The sequence below is a fragment of the Myxocyprinus asiaticus genome, chromosome 46, assembly GCF_019703515.2.
Source record: "Myxocyprinus asiaticus isolate MX2 ecotype Aquarium Trade chromosome 46, UBuf_Myxa_2, whole genome shotgun sequence".
Classification (NCBI taxonomy): Eukaryota; Metazoa; Chordata; class Actinopteri; order Cypriniformes; family Catostomidae; genus Myxocyprinus; species Myxocyprinus asiaticus.
In genome coordinates, this window is record NC_059389.1 from 5,491,807 (window position 1) to 5,512,500 (window position 20,694).

Sequence of the window (20,694 nt, forward strand, 5' to 3'; positions counted from 1 at the left end):
GAAGCCAGACAGAGAGAGAGAGAGGTGACCGCAGTGAAATGCAGATAACAGAATGGAAGATTTACAGCCTCTCATCATAGGTCACATACAGTAGCTGTGTTCCCCTTTGAGGCCATGTTTACGTGCGAGCCTGCAAGTGACACGACAAACACATCTTTCATTTCAAATGATGACAGGAGAGATCCACCTGTCTAAGATATGGAAAACTGGAACAGCTGCCAAAAAAGAGAGAAACAGAAATAGATCTGTCAAATAGTTCGATGGATAGATAAATAGACAGAACGATAGATAGATGGATGGATGGATGGATGATGGATGAATGAATGGATGACAGAACGACAGACAGACAGACAGACAGACAGACAGACAGACTGACTGACTGACTGACGGACAGATAAATGGATAGAGAGAATGATGGATGGATGGATGGATGGATGGATGAATAAATAGTAAAGAATGATGGATGGATGGATGGATGGATGGATGAATGAATGTTGGACAGACAGACAGACAGACAGATAGATAGATAGATAGATAGATAGATAGATGAAATGACAGATAGATGGATCATGGATGGATGGATAGATAAAATGACAGATGGATTGATGGATAGATAGATAAATAGTAAAGAACGATAGATAGATAGATAGATAGACAGATAGATAGATAGATGGGTGGGTGGGTGGGTGGATGACAGACAGACATGCAGATGACAGACAGACAGACAGACAGATAGATAGATAGATAGATAGATAGATAGATAGATAGATAGATAGATAGATGGATGAAACGACAGATAGATGGATGGATGGATGGATGGATGGATGATAGATAGATAGATAGATAGATAGATAAAATGACAGATGGATGGATGGATAGATAGATAAATAGTAAAGAACGATAGATAGATAGATGGATGGATGGATGGGTGGGTGACAGACAGATAGACAGACAGACAGATAGATAGATAGATAGATAGATAGATAGATAGATAGATAGATAGATAAAATGACAGATGGATGGATGGATAGATAAATAGTAAAGAACGATAGATAGATAGATAGATAGATAGATAGAGAGAGAGAGAGAGATGGATGGATGGATGGATGGATGATAGAACCAGTAGAAACAATTTTAGCAAGGCACATCAGCCCCTTAGTACTCTAGAGCAGGGGGGATAGCATTGCCTTGCTGTTTATTTGCTGAAACTTCACTTGGTGCAGAACAATTTGGAATAAAATGAAACAATGCAACAATCCCCTCTATGCAGCATTTGTGACAACTGCGCTGAAACTGCAACCCACACTACTGTACACTGATTACTATGCACAGTAACAGTTCACACACACACACACACACAGAGAGAGAGAGAGAGAGAGAGAGAGAGAACGCGGCGCGTGCGTCTCTCTCTCGAACCGGCGTCTCCGGCTGCCCTGTAACTCGCTCTCCCGCTGATTCCGTCCCCGGCAACGCCCTCCTCCTCGTCACATACTATACATACTTTATCCTGCAGAAATAGTAGAATGGTAGTGTGCTGTTCCAAACAGCCAAACGTTCCCTCTGTAATTTTTACATACTTTGCTGCCATCTCGTGTTACATCTTGGTATTGTTTGTTTGGTTTTATTTATTTATTTCGCACCCAATTTGATTAGTTTACTGCTAGCCAATCAGATGGACAAAGCAGGTAATGAATAACGAGTGAAACCGATGAATGAATTTTGAGTCTGAAACCTGCACAAAGCGAAAGAATGCATGGCATCAATTCAGGATAAAGCTGCTGCCTTTAATGTTGTGGGGAAATTGTACAGTCCCTTGAATCGACCACTCGGTAACCCATTTACTTAAGTTCTGTGTTAGGCCAGTAAACCAGGAGGGTTCCAGGACAGCAGCAGCAGTCTCTATAGATTCCTTAATACAGAGGGTCCGTCTCTGGACAAAAAACAGCCCTTTTGTCTCCTAGTGAAGAGAGTTTGATGAACATCACACCGTGCAGGTTTAACAGATGATTATTATAAATGAGGTTTATACTGCAATAATAAGTGGTTTTATACTACATTTTAATAATAATAATTGGAATGTTTGTTTTACTTTTTAGGCAGGACATTCTATTATTCTCCCATAGTACACCTGTGAACCCAGGCAACACATTGGATCTTCTCATGGGGAAGCTGGACTTGACTGGACTTGTCGGTTCTCCACCCACTGAATGTCTTCCACCATCTGGTATGACTTGTTGAGATCCTGCCCTATCATATACACAAAAGGTATGGTTGTGTTTTCAATAGCATGCTACTCTCATTATTCCTGCAATATTGTATATAGCATAAAAGTTACTGAACACTATAGGCAAATTTTCTGTATGCATGGAAGAGCTGGATGACCCATTGCGTTTGTGTGGAATACTGAATCTCACAATGGAATACACACATATTTAAAAAAAGAAAATAAAAATAGTAGACAGTACAGTATATACTGCATAGAATTCCGTTAGTATTCCATGTTTGTAATGAAGTGAACCGCATACTGCGTGTAGTGTACATTGTATATTGCCAACAATTAAAAAAAAAATAGTGCATAGAAACTGAAATTGTTTCAAACAGTAGTATGCTATGTAGTTGTCACGTGACCACGCTGAGTGCGTTTACATGCACGATCTCACAGCATGTGTAAGCCAACAACAAGCCCATTTACATGCACACACCAGTACACCGATAACTTCCAAATATCAGCTTATTTAAAAAATCTGACAAATTATCAAGTTATTCTCTGCTTTTGACGTCAAACTGAGAAGAGGCATGCGTGCATTGGATAAAACCAGTAAGAACCCCGGTAAAAGTGTTTACATGCAACGCGAAATCAGGCTAATGGCCAAAAATCTACCAGTGTCCATCTGTTTTTTTTTTTTTTGTAAGTGGTTAATGATGTACACTGATAAAGAAAAGCTGTGTAATGCATTTACATGACAACACACATTGTCGGTTATTAAGCATAAATGGTGTAAGAATGTGCATGGAAACGCGCTGTGAAAGGTCATATAAACGGCATAAATATACTGTATAATTCCGGGTTCAATACAAGTTAAGCTCAATCGACAGCATTTGTGGCATGGTGATTACCACAAAAATGTATTTAGACTTAACCCTCCTTTTCATAAAAAAAAAAAAAAAAAAAAAGTGGATTGGATTGTCGGCGAACGATTTGTTGGACTCGGATGAATAGCGGCATTGGAATCCATTGTTCCCATACAAAAGCTCATTTGGATCAAACATTCGTACCGAAAAAAAGCAGGTTTGGTGTGAACAGGCCTTAATACACAAGTTTTAACAGAATTAATGTAAGTGCCCCCCCCCCTTTGTTCAGGTACACATTATTCCATTTCTGTTAGTCACATGTCTGTGATAGACTTGTTCAGTTTATGTCTTAGTTGTCGAATCTTTTTATGTTCATACAAATATTTACACGTTATGTTTGCTGAAAATAAAAGCAGTTGAAAGTGAGAGGATGTTTCTTTTTTTGCCAAGTTTATAATTGTGTGAGCATTTAACATTAAGACCATGATTATATATTAAAGTATTTATGATGTTAACATCTCTTGATCTGATAGATGCCATATTTTGCCAGCAAGTGCCCAGGGTAGGTTCATTGAGAATATGAAAGAGTCGACTAAAAGTGAGCTGTACTCTCTGCTTAAGAACATCGACAAAAACACCAAGTATTCACTGAAAGAGAAGAAACTACTCCTGGCGCAGTTTTATAAGGGACACCCTGACATCTTTGGGTTCAAGACTGAGCACTCTTAACCTTCTCGAAGTTTAAATTATTGCTGTTTCCGATAAGTTTTTGTAGTCCTGTATATCTAAATAAATCAAAATAAATATATTTAAGTTTTGAGTAAGAATGGAGATTGTGTCTTTGATGGTATACATATTATAGTTCAATAAAATGAATTGTCCTGGATACAGATGTTCTAGCACATGATGCTTCATAACATAAAATATTGGTACAAAATCCAAAGAACTTGGACTTTTGCACTGAAATATGCTAATTGTGGGTTTAGCATGTGTAATCATGTTAAATATTCATTAATACACCCCATTTCCAGATAGCACACTGTATGTCTCTGAGATGTCTGTTTAAGAGTGTTTCTAATCTGGAAAGCATCACAATCTAATTAACATCTGATAAACATCTTAAAATCAGATTTACCAACATTCTAAATCATAAACGTCTCAAAGACATCTGCTGAATGTCTTATTGACATCTGAGAGGAAATGTCTTGTAGACGTTTTGCAGATGAGCAAACAATGTAAAAAGTATGTCCTCCAGATGTAACACACACATCAAATAGCTGTCTGGGTGATGTAAAGTGCTGTGAAAAAGTATTTGAATTTCTTCTGTTTTTGTGTATATCTCATACTACATTGTTTCAAAAATGCAATAAAATCTAACATAAAACAAAGGCAATCTGAGTAAACATAAAATACAGTTTTTAAATGATAATGTTATTTACTGAAGCAAAAAAGTTATCCAATACCAACTGGGCCTGTGTGAAAAAGTATTTGCCCCCTTAAGTTACTAAATCCCCAAATCTATGAAACTGCATTTATAATGGGTTCCGCTGGACCAGACACACCCAGGCCTGATTACTGCCATCCCAGTTCAATCAAATCAACACCTAAATAGAACTTTTTCAGCAGCATGAAGCTGGCTAAAAGATCTCACCTTGTAGCACACTATGCCACGGTCAAAACAAATTCCAGAAATTATGATGTTGACGTTGATGATGATGAGGAGGATGAGGAAAAAGGTAATTGAAATACATCAGACTGGGAAGGGTTACAAAGCTATTTCAAAGGCTCTGGGACTCCAAAGAACCACAGTGAGAGCCATTATCTCTAAATGGAGAAAACTTGGCACAGTAGTTAACCTCTAAGTGGCTGACCTTCTAAAATTCCTCCAAGAGTACAGCGACGACTCATCCAGGCAGTCACAAAAAAAGCCAAGGACAACATCCAAGGAACAGCAGGCCTCTCTCGCATCAATAAAGGTCACTATTCATGACTCCACTATTAGAAAGACACTGGGCCAAAAATGCCATCCATGGAAAAGTGTCAGGGCGAAAACAACTGCTAATCCAGAAAAACATTAAGGTTTGTCTGAATTTTGCCAAAACACACCTTGATGATCCTCAAACCTTTTGGGAGAATGTTATGTGGACTGATGAGTCGAAAGTGGAACTGTTTGGGAGATGGGTCCTGTTACATCTGGTGTAAATCAAACACAGAATTCCACAAAAAGAACATCATACTACAGTCAAACATGGTGGTGGTAGTGTGATGGTGTGGGGATGCTTTGCTGCTTCAGGGCGATTTGCAATAATTGTGGGAAACACGAATTCTGCTCTCTACCAGAAAATCCTAAAGGAGAACGTACGGTCATCAGTCCGTGAGTTGAAGCTCAAGCGCAACTGGATTATGCTGCAAGACAATGATCCAAATTATAGGAGTAAGTCCACCTCTGAAAGGCTCAAAAGAAGCGAAATTCAAGTTTTGGAGTGGCCTACTCAAAGTCCAGACCTGAACCCTATTGAGATGCTGAGGCAAAGAAGAGTGTCAAAATTCCACCACAGCGTTATGAAAGACTGATCTCCAGTTATCGGTAGCATTTGGTTGCAGTTGTTGCTGCTAAAGGTTGCACAACCAGCTATTAAGTTTAAGGGGGCAGTTAGTTTTTCACATGGGTGATATGGGTGTTGGATAACTATTGCTTTAGTGCACAAATATATATTTGAAAACTGCATTTTGTTTTTACTCAGGTTGTCTTTGTTTTATGTTATATCTCGTTTGAAGATCTAAAACAATGTAGTCTGAAAAACAGAAGAAATCAGGCAAATACTTTTTCACATCACTGCATGTGTGCTGTCAGGGTCAACTCGACATCCTAAACCCAGTCCAGATAGCAACATTTTCATCACAATCTAATTAACATCTGCTTAACATCTTAAAAAGATCAGATTTATCAACATTTTAAACCCTAAACATCTCAAAGACATCTACTGAATGTCTTACTGACATCTGAGAGGAAACATATTTTAGACGTATTGCTGATGAGCAAACATTGTAAAAAATACCTCTTCCAGATGTAAACATGCACATCAAATAGATGTCTGCGTGATGTATGTGTGATATTAGGAAGCATCATCCTGTCAGATATTAAAACAACAACGTGTGGCTACATATTTTGCTGGTATAAAATGACACCGTGAATGTTCCTTGATATTTGTTTAACAACAACAACAACAGCAAAAAACCCAGTACACCAAGGCTGCGGCACTTTAAATTAAAGTGAATGGGACCAGTTTATAAATGGTAAAATACTCATTGTTCAAAAGTATAGCCACAAAACACAAACATATGTATTAACATGATTTTCATGTGATAAAATCAGGGGTTGACCGGTGTTATATCGTATACCAGATTACTGGGTTTACTAACATTAAGTCATCATGTAATATTGGATATAACTTAACACAGATAAGGTAAGTGATTTAATCACTTAAATCGTGTTAACACATGCAGTTGTTTACGTTTTGTGGCTATACTTTTGAAATAGTGTGTATTGTAGTGTTTATAGACTGGCCCCGTTCTCTTCCATTGCAAGTACCACACTGTTACCGCGATTTATTTTAAGATAGGCACGAGTCTAAATTATTTTTTGTGGTAATCATTACTATCCAACAAATGTTGTCGATTGAGTTTAACTTGTATTTCACCCGGAACAGTCCAACAAACACATTCAGGTTGTGAGACAGAAAGCTTCGTGTCCCTTTAAACCTGATGCGTCTCTTAGTCGCTGTGGGTCCGTCCATTTCTTACGCGTTTCAAACTCTGATTGGCTCTTCCATCCGGGAGACATATTCGTTCGTCCAATCAGCGTCCGATAGATCACGACACGTCATACAGTGCAGCGTGCGCTCTACCGCCTGTTCTCAGACCAGTTTGACATGAGCGTAGCGTGTGATTTCATAGGAAGTTAAATGCGCTCAGCTGGTTCTAGATCACCATTAACGCCCAGCTCCCTCCCGGGTTAGATGCTGAACTCCGGGCGCAGCTCAAATCTCCTCCCCGGATGCCACAGAATCCCCAACACCCAGGAATCGCCACACATTCGTTTTTTTTCTGGTCGTTCATGGTTCGGATCTGCGAGAGGAGGATGAAGTTTTTGGTGGCAGTCACATTGGTCGTTGGCTCGGTGATTTTCTTACTATTTCCGAGCGGATCCCAGGCGGATGAGAAGAAAAAGGGACCCAAAGTCACGGCTAAGGTAAAGAGACGCCGCACAGCTGCACAACGCTACATTCAGTGGAACATTGTTGCATAAGGCCCACTGGATACAAATGTTACAGTTTGCATTCGAATCGAATGCAGCGTTCACATTTGAATCTGAGCCTTTTTCTTACTTTTTTTTTTTTTTTTTTTTTTTGCATTTATTAAAGCTCACTGATTTTTGTGTAGAATAAAAGCGTCCCGTGCTTTGAAATCATGGCGTCATGGTGAACTGAATCTGTGCGCCATTACGCGTCTGCACAACTCGTGTTCTGATTCGGCTGCGTTTGTGTTCTCAGGTTTACTTTGACATGAGGATAGGAGATGAGGATGTAGGTCGGATTGTCATTGGACTCTTTGGAAAGACTGTCCCTAAAACAACGGAAAACTTCCTTCAGCTGGCCACTGGAGAGGTGAGAGTGGCTTTCCACAGGTGTAAAACATTCATGATTCATAATGAAGTGATTCGACTAAACGAATACTACTCTGATTTACAGAAAGGATTCGGTTACAAGGGCAGCAAGTTCCATCGGGTAATCAAAGACTTCATGATCCAGGGAGGAGATTTCACAAGAGGAGATGGAACTGGAGGTGCAGAAATGCCTTTTTTAACCATCATATTCTGTTCCCAAATGATCAGTTTTGAGTGTAATCTAAATACTTTTTAGTCAAAAGTAGTGTAACGTTACATTCTTGCAAGCACAGTACAGTTGTACAGTACATTACTTGGGTTGCGCAAATTTCTAAAATGTTATGTAGACTATATTTAAAACATGAAATATGTTCTGAGTTTCTGTAACGGCAAAAGAGTCACTAACATGTCATTGAAAAGGAAAAACGTGAGGCGAAATGGACATTATTTAGAATTCTGTGAAAAGTGTTTTAGAAAGTAACTTAAAAGTAATTAGTAATGTGGCAATTTTTTTGATTAATCAGTAATCTGATTAAAATGTAAGTAGTAACTAGTCATTTGTAGTGGATTACTTTAAATTGAGTAACTTGCACTGCTAATGATATGTGCTAAAATAATAGTGGTTTCAAAATAACCCACCTAATTCCTCTTTAAACTGTTTTAAAATATTAAACTAACTTGACAGATTATTAAAGCTTCATCACAAAATAGGTCTATGCCTATTGTCCAGTATAGTAAAGCTGCTTTTGTTTCGGGTCATTTTGACTTAGAAAAAAACTGCATTGTGGAGAAATGCAATACATTCTGAAAATAGTCAATATTATTAAGTTGAATTGTTATCAGTTCTCAAAAGTTAAGGAAGTCATTAATGATCAGCCAGATACTTAACATTTAAGTATGTTTTTAGAAATCTTCCAAACGCCTTTTTTCGCTGTATGTAGGCAAGAGCATATATGGTGACCGTTTCCCTGATGAGAACTTCAAGTTGAAGCATTATGGTCCAGGTTGGCTCAGCATGGCCAATGCTGGTAAAGACACTAACGGCTCCCAGTTCTTCATCACCACCGTCCAGACGCCATGGTTAGACGGCAAACACGTTGTCTTCGGTAAAATCCTGGAAGGCATGGTGAGTAACTCAACTTTGTCCATCTGTGAAGATGTGGTTTTACCCTCAGGGTCTACAACTTTGAGACATTTTTCTTTAAGAAGTGCCTTTACCTCAGTGATCGTGTTCATTTTGTGTCATGTCCTGCTGTCTTTAAGGATGTCGTGAGAAAGATCGAGGCCACCAAGACAGACGGACGAGATAAACCTCTCAAAGACGTCACAGTCCACGAGTGCGGCAAGATCGACGTGGAAAAGCCTTTTGCAATAGCTAAAGAGTAAATTAAGTTTGGGGACAAAACAGGACTCTGGGTTAAAGGGGATTGAATTTGGTACCACTAGAGTTCTAGTGGAGATAAAAGTGTGTATGTATGAGCTCATCTGAGCTCCGCCCATTCGTGGGACCATCGTGCACACAAGTCCTGATCCGCAGAGTGGTAAATCCTGGGTCAAATTCCAGCATTCCAAATGGTCAGATTTCTGACCCACTATAACTTGCTTTTGTAAACAAATGTTCAATAAAGGATCCAGGTTTTCTTAAAGCTGTTTTCCTGTCTTTGAATAAAAATACTTTGTCTTGGTTTTATTTTTGAAAACAGCATGAAAAAACAATGGTCCATTCTTATTTAATAGAAATACTGTTTTTAAAAATGCTCAAGTCATCATAAAAATACAGTTAAAACAATTTCTCAAAGACCATCACATTGTCATGTCTTAACAAATCAGTGATCTAAATGTGTGAATCGCAAATGTCTCATCCTAAAATTAAAGGAAAAAATGTGTATTTTTAGGACTAATAAGACATTTTACATTGCAACATTTTGCCACATTCTCCCCGTCTGCAATTTAACCTGCAGAGTTGGTTGTTAACACTGAAGTGATTGTGTTCATCTTCTCTGTGACTCTGACAATGAGCAGACGTTGCTCCTGTCGATGGTAATAGAAGGAATTCTGGGATACACGGGCGACTCTGGTGCACAGGTGAGGCCCACAGGACTGCTAGGTTTACTGCAGCTGCTTTTAAAACTCACTTTGACATCTCTAGGGTACAAACCCTGCATGACACCGGCCACCACGATATCTGGGAGATCTGGGGAAAATGGATCAATGGAGAAGCCAGTTTCAAAATGGTTTGGTTGTAAGAAAAGTCATTTTGATAAAACATAAAAACTGGCAGGTTTACCTGAGCTGGACCCTAGCTGGTAAGGCTCGGCCGAGAAACCAACCACTCGCTGATGAAATAACTGAAATCTAAAGGAAAAGATTAAAAAACATCAATGCTTTCCTGATGTTTATCCAAAGGTAGACAACTACAAAGTCAGGGTTTAACTGGTTAGCATGATCCAGTTAGTCATGTTCTTTAAATATGAAAAAAACCTTTCTTTGTTATGTGTACTGCTCTAAGCTATGTGAGACTTGTATTACAGCCTTTATTATATTGTTGCCCCTTTTGTTGGATGAATTGCTTCTATTGTTCTCCTCATTTTTAAGTAGCTTTGGATAAAAGTGTCTGCTAAATTAATAAATGTCGTAAATACCCCATTTTGTGGGCAAAAAGCATCTTTCTCCATATCTATTAAAAAGGTACGGATCCCCTTCGAGGACATGAAGGGATTTTATTTTCTGAAGTAGTGTAGTTGAACTATGACATTTCTAGTAAAACCATAGGAACCACAAAATTTACCCTGGTTTTACTATAGTAAACCAGCAGTAACCACACCATTTTTGTGTAAAAATGTACCACAAATTAACCATTGTGTTACTATAGTAAATGTTTATGACAGAATAATATATATATTTTTTTATTTTAGTACCATAGTCTTGGTTTTCTGGTATTATTACTATGGTTTTACCCCAATTATCATGGCTAAAATATGGTTACTTTAGTAAGACTATGGTCAATTTTGTGGTTACTAAGGTTACTAAGCTGTTTTTAATAACAGTTTTCAATGCCGCTCTCTTCCCACAGATGTATATTCCAGTTTTGAAGTACAATTGCTTCAAATTGATCTGGTTAAGCCAGTGATGTTTGTGGTGGCGTATCACCCTCCTCAACCTAACAAAGACTTCATAAATGAACTTACCAACATTATGGGGGGAATTGTCACAGATTTTGATCACATTTTAATGCTAGGAGATTTTAATATTCACACGTGTGTGTGTCTAAACCCCTATCCAAGGAGTTCTTAAATCTTATTGATTCATTTGATTTTGTGCAGTGGGTTGATGGCCCCACACATTTCAACAGACACACTCTTGATTTGGTTTTATCTCATGGCATACCAGTTTGTGACATTGAAACCTGTGCGTTTCACCGCATCTCTCCCTGTTCCAATGGATAAACCATCTACTACGGCTCGCTGGACTCTACCTGTTCAAATATCTTAAACTCTATTGCTCAACTAAGGCTTAAACATCCCAAACTTACCCCGGAACCTTGGAATAATGACTCTTTCCACTCAAAAAGACAAATCTGCAGAAGAGCAGAACGCAAGTGGAAAAAGGACAAATTACAGGTATCATATGACATTAAGAGACTCACTTGATGCTTTTCAGAAAGCTGTTAAGACTGCTAAATCCACTTATTTCTCTGAACTCATCACAAAAAAACAGCCATAGAACGAAAGCACTCTTTTCCACCATCGACTCTGCCCTTAATCCTTCTGTCAAAGCATTTCCGGTGACATCAGTTTCTCTCTGTGACAGTCTTAAGTTTTTTAACGACAAGATCAGTGCCTTGGGATCACAGACCCTGCCCTCTGCCCATATCATTTCAGAGACATTACATTTCTCTGTGTCTTGGAGCGAGTTTGAACCTCTCTCACTCCAGACTTGCAAAGAAATTATTTTACACTTAAAGCCCACCTTTATGCTATTCTCATGATGCTATTCTCTCACGTTTTATCAAACAAATTGCTGACACCATTGGGCCTGGGCTTCTAACTACTATTAACAAATGTTTAAGCACTGGAACTGTCCCTGAATGCCTCAAACTCACTACGGTGACACCTATCCTTAAGAAACCAAATCTTGATCCAAACATTTTATCGAATTTTAGACCTATTTCAAATCTGCCGTTTATCTCTAAAATCATGGAGAAAGTGGTTTTAACGCAATTACACTAGTTTTTAAGCACTAATTCCATCAACTAAAATGTTCAATCTGCTTTACTGAGAGTCACAAATTATATTTTATCAGCAACTGACTCTGGAAATACTGTTGCTTTGGTTCTTTTGGATCTCAGTTCAGCATTTGACATGGTCGATCTTAATATTCTTATTTCACACCTGGAGAAGAGTTTAGGTATTCAGGGAACAGTACAAAATTAGTATCGTTCCTACCTAACCAATTCTGTCTGTCTGGGTCAACATACATCCTCTGCTGCTCTTCTCTCCTGTGGTGTACTGCAAGGCTTGATCCTGGCTCCTATGCTTTTCTTGTTATATATGCTTCCTATGGGTATGATCTTCAACAAACATGGTGTCTCTTTTCATTGTTATGCAGATGATACCCATAACTATTTACCTCTGAAGTGCAATGAAAAACATGCCCTTGAGCCATTACTTGCCCGTTTAAAAGAACTGAAAGATTGGCTGACCCAAAATGTTTTTAATGTTAAACGAGAATAAAACAGAAGTTATTTTACTCGGCTCTAACGAGAGTAATTACTCGTGCAACCTCGAGTTAGGTACTCTTGAGCCTTTTAATACATCATGTGCCAGTAACTTGGGCTTCTTATTCAATAATAAACGTAAAAAATTTGACAAACAAATGAATGCTGTGGGTTCTTCCACTTAAGATTATTAGCCAGAGTCAAACCTTTTCTCTCAATGAGAAACCTGGAAAAAACCATTCATGCGTTCATCTCGTCTCGTTTAGACTACTGCAATTGCTTTTACATTGGAATCAATCAATCTGCCCTCGGTCCAAAATGCTGCAGCCAGATTCTTAATGAACAGACGCAAGTATGAGCACATCACCCCTACATTAATCTCACTACATTGCCTACCTCTCAGATACAGAATGGATTTTAAAATTGTACAATTTGTTTACAAAATTCTAAACAACCAAGTGCCTATTTAACTTTCAAATTTGCTGTATCCCCACATGCCTACTCGCTCCCTAAGATCTGGGGACCGTGGATTACTCTATGTTCCCAGATCTAGATTAAAGCGTAGAGGTGATCGAGCCTTTGCTGGCCCAAAGCTCTGGAACAGTCTGCCAGCTGATATCAGAACTGCTCCCACTCTACCTGTTTTTAAGTCTAGGTTAAAAACCTAGATACCTTGGCTTGTGTGTTTTCCTTTGTTTGGTTTTTTAACTTGTCCATTATTTGTTTGATTTTATTGCCCTGTATATTATACTGTACAGCACTTTGGTCAACTTCGGTTGTTTTTAAATGTGCTCAACAAATACATTTTGACTTGACTTTACTACAAATACCATAGTTCAACTATTGTTACTTTAGTAAAACCATGGTTAACCCTTACGAAAATGAACCATGGTTTTACTAAAGTAACCATAGCTTAACCATTATATTTGTAGTAAGACCATAGTAACCACAAAATTAACCATGGTCGTCACAGTCATGTTACTACAATTTTACTATAATAAAACCATTGTTACCAAATGGACACTAGTATTACTTTAGTAAAACCATGTTAAATTGTAGGCCTAGACAAACCATTAGTTTTGCCAAAAACATGTTTACCACAATATTACTATAGTATTTTCTTTGTGAGGGAATGCAAAACTATTTCAGAAAATGAAAGGGCTCCATAAATAGTAGCCATGTATTCTGACAAAATAAACATTTCTGCAAGTGACAACTAAACCACAAATATTTTATTACATTAAAGTATATATTTTGTTAGTGCCCTATTTTTTTGGAGGGCTGTTAAAGTGATTGTTCTCCCAAAAATGAAAATTCTCTCATTTAATCACCCTCATGCCATCCCAGATGTCTATGCCTTACTTTCTTCTGCAGACTAAAAATTAAGATTTTTTGAAGAATATCTCAGCTCTGTAGGTCCATACAATGCAAGTGAATGGTGACAAGACCTTTTAAGCTCCAAAAGCATTTAAAGGCATCATAAAAGTAATCCAAACAACTCCAGTGGGTAAATCCATGTCTTCAGAAGCGATATGATAGGTGTGGGTGAGAAACAGATCAATATTTAAGTCCTTTTTTACTCTAAATCTCCACTTTCACATTCTTCTTCCTTTTTTTTGGAGATTTGTGCATATCGCCACCTACTGGACAGGGAGGAGAGTTTATAGTAAAAAAGGACTTGAATATTTATCTGTTTCTTACCCAAACCTATCATTTCACTTCTGAAGACATGGATTTAACCCCTGGAGTCATTTGGATGACTTTTATGCTGTCTTTATGTGCTTTTTGGAGCTTCAAAGATCTGGCCACCATTCACTTGAATTGCAAGACCTGAGATATTCTTCTAAAAATCTTCATTTGTGTTCTGCAGAAGATAGAAAGTCATACACATCAGGGTTAAAATGAGAAAAGGTGGCAGATTTCAAATTGAGTACTGCCATTGAGATAAATGGGAATGCTACTGGATGGCTCTCTCCTGTTACTATAGACCTCACTGAACAGGACTTATGAGTAGGTTAAATGAAAGGAGGATGATTTCATACCTGTATCCCTCTTGAGAATCATTTGATTGGTTTTCACTGAAAAATTAAAATTGGGACGTTAATAACAAGCTTGGAAGCAGCTTTAATTATTCCTTTAATAGACCTGCAAAATGAGATGTAAATGTGACAGTTTAAAGTTAGATTGAAAAATACATGAGTATACTGTGATGCTCTAGTGAAATGATTTGGCATACATATAAAGTCAGATACAAACTCTGAGCTGCAGTTCTTGCTTGCTGCATGAAAATGTTTGACCTGTAGGAAGTCCAGAAGCTCTTGAGGAACGGCTTCATTTTCATACAGAATCACCTGCAATTGACACCCAAAGGACAAACCACTTAGAACCTCAAAGTGATTGAGTGACATTAGATTCCCATTTGTCATTATATTCCATAAGAATATTGGAGCATGGGCGGGTCTAATGGGGGGCTGGGGCCCTTTAGATTTGCTTCAAGCCCCCCCAAAGTTTGCATCCTAGTACCGGCCCTGCATTGGAACATATACACATGGCAGTGGAGCTCTACCTGTATGTAGTCCTCCAGTTCCTGTCGTCTTTGCTCCAGTGGTTTGGTTCGCAGGTGCTGGTTTCTCTTACTAGGAAAATCAGGAGCTCGCAGAATCTTTTTCAACTTCCTGTGAAGCGTCTGAAATTCACTGTGCCGCCGTAAAATAAAGTGTTTCCTTCCATTGAAAAGAATCTCCACCCTGAAGAGCTGAAACAACACAGTTCATGGCATATAAATGGTCAAATGAACACATCAACTTCAATAAAACTATATAACTCCATCTGTGCCGGCATCTTTGATGCAACAGTTTGTATGTAATGACAATTATTGCCCAGCAGAAGGCGCCAGTGCTTGTGTAGAGTTTTCCCCAGTAGAGGGCGCCACAAGTGGCCTTCTATTGCTCAGTGAGCCCCCTAGAGATCTGAGGTGGTCACAGCACACAAAAATGCTAGTAATCAGCATATTTTTTGCTTTTTATCATCAACTATTCAATCCAACTTACTGGTCACACAGTGTTTAACAAATTGATCATCAAAGCCACACCAAAAAAGACTGCATAAACACACAGGCCACAGTAAAAACCTTTTATTGTAGTGTGGATTAAAATATAGGCCATGGCAGTTTACTCAGGGTTAAATTTGCACAGGAAACAGGTGTGGCATTTTTTCCAGGTAAGATCACACCCTGCAGCATTGAGTTAGACTTAGGGCTCTTTACAGAGGCTCATGGGTTTCTATTGTCACCAATACAAAGAAATGTCAATGAATATAAACCCTCCAATTTGGGAGCATTAAAGAATTACAACATTTTTACTAGTTGTATAACAGTGCAAAGAGCCACTGGGCTCAGAGAGTCAGAGAGATATTTCATGTTTAATCACAACTGAAATTAAATGACAAATATTGTGTTTTTAAACACACTGCAATACTACTCTTACTATTTGTGCAATATGCACTATGTATACTATGCCAGTGTTTCCCAACCTTTTTTCTGCCATGGCACACTTAGTTTTCGTTTTCAAGAACTTGTCCATGTTTTCTGTCCGTCTTAGTAGCGTGTTTACTTGTAATGTTTGAAATTCAGCTATGCAAAAAACACAAGTCACGTAGATATGCTGTATAATGATGTCACAGGTGGCAAGAGCTCTAATTGGGTAATGAAAAAACAACAAATTTGCTTCTTTTCTAATTTGTTGATTTGTTCTTGCAAATTCATTCTTGCAATGCCACAGCAAATTACAGGGATGCAAACTCATGAAGGACGAAAAAGGCGAGACAATCACTGGTCCACGAAAATGTTTTCCGGAGATATTTTTTTTATTTTAATAATTAGCTAAAAGCACCAATTCCAGTGATTTTAATTATTCAAATAAAGCAAATTAACTGAATAATTGTGCAGAATTAGCTGCAAAAATAAAGGGTATTTTGGTGTGGCTTGCTTCTGTGTCACAAATTTGTTCAGTTTTATTAACTTATTAGTTCAATGACCACTTCTGGAGATGCCACTAGATGGCGACAAATGAGCATCTTATGTGCAATGAGCTAGTCATTGAATCATTCTGAGTCATTCACGACCGTAATCTACAAAGAGACTTTAGTGTTTAAGCATTAAAAGAACAAAGCAGATCTATAGTTTTCCGTCAGTTTGAGTATTATTTTTCATCCAAAGACAACAATAATAGTCTAATAAGTGTGAGTTTCAATAATGTCTTTACCTTCTACTTCATTAATACCTGCATGACTACAAATCTACTGACTAATAATAATAATTTTGAATTTCAATAATGTTCTTTCGTCATTGTAAAACGCATTTTACACGAGTTGAGTCGAGCGTCAATGCTCCATTCAATGCCAGCGTCAAGCACCGCATTGCCCTCCACATGACAAGTGTTGCCGAAAGCAAGGGCGTAGGTTCCAGGGGGAATGGGGGGAGGTAATCCCCCCCCCACCCCAATAATCAAAACAAGCAAGTACAATATTTATACCATTATCAATGGAAACATGTAAATGCTTCACACTGTAACCCCCCCCAATGTTCAAGCTAAATCTACGTCATTGGCAGAAAGCATCACGGAGGGGCGATTCACAGAGGGGCGACGATTTTGCCACACAAGAAAGCAGGAGGTGTGCACAATAAACATGTATTTGGAAGAGAGAAAATAGCAGAAAGTAATAAAAGGACTTGTTAATGTTTAGGTCTTAGCATTTTATTGGTGAAATTAAATTAGTTCAATAATTGGTCCAAGCTGGTCGACCAGCTACCATCTTCCCAAAACCAGCTTGACCAGCTTGGACCAGCTCATGATCAGCTTCGACCAGCTACCATGTTCCAAAACACAGTGCTTAAGCTGGTTTTTCCACTAGGGTCTCTGATGCTCGGAAATGATAAGGTAATATTTAATTAAAAGAAATTATGAGACATTCAATATCTCTTCACAAATTTGGACAGTTTTTTAATATTTGTTGCTTTGTTCTCTCAAAGACATTATTTGTGAAGCAAAAACGTGTGTGAAAAACACAAGTGGCGTCACTTCATAGACTTCAATGTATTCTGCAGCGCTGACGCGAGTCATATAAGCATTAGTCACTTTTACACATTAATAGCTCTTCCGCCCTTTTCACTCCTTGATGAACAAGGTAGACTCACTTGCCATTGCAGCAGTGAACGAACAACATGCCCCTCTCATTCAGTCGATCGGTACATGTAACAGGTCAGTCAGATTATTTACAAATGAGAAGATTCACGAGTGCCTCTTCTTCAGAGTTCAAGCTCCATTCCTGTCAGACACAGATTCACTGTGCACACGCTGCTGTAGCCAAGCACGTGATTGGCCGTAGCTGTAACCAATCAAGCGATCTGCCTCGGTAGGACTGCATTTGCCAAGCACGCGATTGACTACTGCTGTTTTATTTATGCATTTATTTAATTTGTGGAATTTGACTATTTTCCACAGCATATTAATATCATTAATATTAATGTAATAGTAATTGAATGTTTTTTTTTATTTATATGCACTTGCGTTTTAACATCTATTTTTCTGTTCTCTGACTGCCAAGAGTTCCGATGTTTTTGCACCAAACTGGATTAAAAATGCCAAATGTATTTTCGAGATGATAACTATGATGACGCAGTTGTGGAATTACACATGCATGTAACAAAGTCATGTGACGACAGTGTAGCATTCTACTATCTGAAATGTTTGCTGTTACATAATATGTACAGTACTGTTTTCTGAACATAGCCTTGTTGTGTGTGCGTTAGGGTTTAGGCCACATTCTGAGCAGATCTGAGAATTTGCTGTTTCCCGTTTACAAGCCATAACAAAAGAGCTCAGAACATTCAGTTCCACCAAACATTTCCCACTGTGAGCTCAATCTTTCGCTTCTCAATACGAGAATACCTCAGATATTTTTCTTCCTTAATCAGAGGTAGAGAGAGAGAAAGGGAAATAAAAATATTTGTTTCTCAAGCATGTTTTGACAGGTCAGCACAGTGATGGGAACTGTCTTTCTAGTGTTACAAGAATCAAGATTAAAACTATAAAAAAATTAATAAATAAATAAAAAGTTTTTTTATTTTTTTATTTAAACAAATCAAGCATCTTGAAAGGAATAGCTCACCTAAAAAAAAATCTGTCTTCATTTACGCACCCTCACGTTGTTCCAAATCTACATTACTTTTTTTTTTTTCCATGGAAGGCTGTAGGTTCAAGCTGCTCTTTTCCATATAATGAAAGTGAATGGGGACTGAACTGCAAAAATGAAAAAAGCACCATTAACCTCATGCGACCCCACGTCCACATGCGCAACAACATGACGTCGATTTCCGTGAATCGCTTCTACCGATGCAGAGCCAACAAAAGTGCCTCTGGTAAGAAACCCCTTAATTTTTTTTTTTTTTATTGAAACCTGTTTGGTTGTAAAGAGTAGCATCTCTAGTTTCGTTTGATATGCCACTTTAAAAAAAATAATTCAGTTTTCATGTGCTGATAAACATGATGTCCACATATGTGGATTTTGGGACATTTTTCCCTCAAAAGTTGATAAAACATTTAACTTTCAACATTAATACATCTGTGGGTCACTTTGCTTGATTTAAATGTTGTTATATTTTATTCTGTTATCAATGTACAATACAATTTTATTCATTAACATTAGTTAATGCATTCCTATATATTTACTGTGCATTATCACATTGAGAATAAATGAGTTTATCCAAAAGCTGAAAATCTTGCTTTCAGCGGCTTTATATGGAGTTGGGATGAAAATAAGGTGCATTTTAAACTGTTCTGAGACCAGTGCAGACAGATAGCACACTGGAGGTTAAGTAATTCAATAAATAGTGAGCAAGGTTGCATTCTATAGCTTTCCTACAAAGCCAGGTGCATTCACTTCTACCATCCGGTCAGAAGTTCAGTTTCTCATTTTCCTCTTGACAATACCCCATAGATTCTCTGTGGGGTTCAGGTCTGGTGAGTTTGCTGGCCAGTCAAGCACACCAACACCATGGTCATTTAACCAACTTTTGGTGCTTTTGGCAGTGTGGGCAGGTGCCAAATCCTGCTGGAAAATGAAATCAGCATCTTTAAAAAGCTGGTCAGCAGAAGGAAGCCTGAGGTGCTCCAAAATTTCTTGGTAAACGGGTGCAGTGACTTTGGTTTTCAAAAAACACAATGGACCAACACCAGCAGATGACATTGCACCCCAAATCATCACAGACTGTGGAAACTTAACACTGGACTTCAAGCAACTTGGGCTATGAGCTTCTCCACCCTTCCTCCAGACTCTAGGACCTTGGTTTCCAAATGAAATACAAAACTTGCTCTCATCTGAAAAGAGGACTTTGGACCACTGGGCAACAGTCCAGTTCTTCCTTCTCCTTAGCCCAGGTAAGACGCCTCTGACGTTGTCTGTGGTTCAGGAGTGGCTTAACAAGAGGAATACGACAACTGTAGCCAAATTCCTTGACACGTCTGTGTGTGGTGGCTCTTGATGCCTTGACCCCAGCCTCAGTCCATTCCTTGTGAAGTTCACCCAAATTCTTGAATCGATTTTGCTTGACAATCATAAGGCTGCGGTTCTCTCAGTTGGTTGTGCATCTTTTTCTTCCACACTTTTTCCTTCCACTCAACTTTCTGTTAACATGCTTGGATACAGCACTCTGTGAACAGCCAGCTTCTTTGGCAATGAATGTTTGTGGCTTACCCTCCTTGTGAAGGGTGTCAATGACTGTCTTCTGGACAACTGTCAGATCAGCAGTCTTCCCCATGATTGTGTAGCCTAGTGAACCAAACTGAGAGACCATTTTGAAGGCTCAGGAAACCTTTGCAGATGTTTTGAGTTGATTAGCTGATTGGCATGTCACCATATTCTAATTTTTTGAGATAGTGAATTGGTGGGTTTTTGTTAAATGTGAGCCAAAATCATCACAATTAAAAGAACCAAAGACTTAAACTACTTCAGTCTGTGTGCATTGAATTTATTTAATGCACGAGTTTCACAATTTGAGTTGAATTACTGAAATAAATGAACTTTTCCACGACATTCTAATTTATTGAGATGCACCTGTATATATATATATCAGTAGTAATTGTAAATATTTTTTATGCCTTTTTTTGAAAGTCGCAAATAAATGAAATATGAATAAGAAATACCAGTGCTTGCATGGTAGCAAAAGAGATAATAAAGAAAG

The 20,694-nt window shown here is 38.3% G+C and overlaps 2 protein-coding genes and 1 long non-coding RNA gene across 4 annotated transcripts in view; 1 reads left to right on the top strand and 2 right to left on the bottom strand.

Moving 5' to 3' along the window:
• Positions 1-1,160: 1,160 nt before the first annotated feature.
• On the bottom strand, positions 1,161-9,081 carry LOC127435615 (uncharacterized). Of its 2 annotated transcripts, none has more exons than XR_007896256.1 (3): positions 8,957-9,081; positions 2,090-2,247; positions 1,161-1,957 (listed from the first exon to the last, which is right to left on the bottom strand). It is a non-coding gene; the product is annotated as an uncharacterized LOC127435615 (long non-coding RNA). The 2 variants fall into 2 exon arrangements; XR_007896257.1 differs by lacking the exon at positions 8,957-9,081 and adding an exon at positions 8,628-8,740.
• On the top strand, positions 7,096-9,384 carry LOC127435612 (peptidyl-prolyl cis-trans isomerase B). The gene is made up of 5 exons (XM_051689206.1): positions 7,096-7,324; positions 7,626-7,739; positions 7,824-7,917; positions 8,680-8,864; positions 9,002-9,384. The coding sequence occupies exons 1-5, from the start codon at positions 7,130-7,132 to the stop codon at positions 9,122-9,124; spliced, it is 711 nt and encodes a 236-aa protein (XP_051545166.1). The 5' UTR covers positions 7,096-7,129; the 3' UTR covers positions 9,125-9,384.
• A 68-nt stretch (positions 9,385-9,452) lies between these two features.
• LOC127435613 (sorting nexin-24-like) overlaps positions 9,453-20,694 on the bottom strand; it is a 12,919-nt gene continuing 1,677 nt past the window's right edge. The window contains exons 2-6 of the mRNA XM_051689208.1: positions 15,022-15,210; positions 14,712-14,806; positions 14,498-14,533; positions 10,026-10,093; positions 9,453-9,932 (exon numbers count right to left, since the gene is read on the bottom strand). Of these exons, the coding sequence (XP_051545168.1) occupies positions 9,730-9,932; positions 10,026-10,093; positions 14,498-14,533; positions 14,712-14,806; positions 15,022-15,210 (591 nt within the window). The 3' untranslated portion in view covers positions 9,453-9,729. The remainder of the gene's footprint in view (positions 9,933-10,025; positions 10,094-14,497; positions 14,534-14,711; positions 14,807-15,021; positions 15,211-20,694) is intronic.

Excerpts from the sequence above, each read along its gene's own strand:
- LOC127435612 (XM_051689206.1), top strand. The coding sequence starts at position 7,130 with ATGCCACAGAATCCCCAACACCCAGGAATCGCCACACATTCGTTTTTT. Across the intron at positions 7,325-7,625 it reads GACCCAAAGTCACGGCTAAG|GTTTACTTTGACATGAGGAT; the intron begins GTAAAGAGACGC and ends TTGTGTTCTCAG. Across the intron at positions 7,740-7,823 it reads TTCAGCTGGCCACTGGAGAG|AAAGGATTCGGTTACAAGGG; the intron begins GTGAGAGTGGCT and ends TCTGATTTACAG.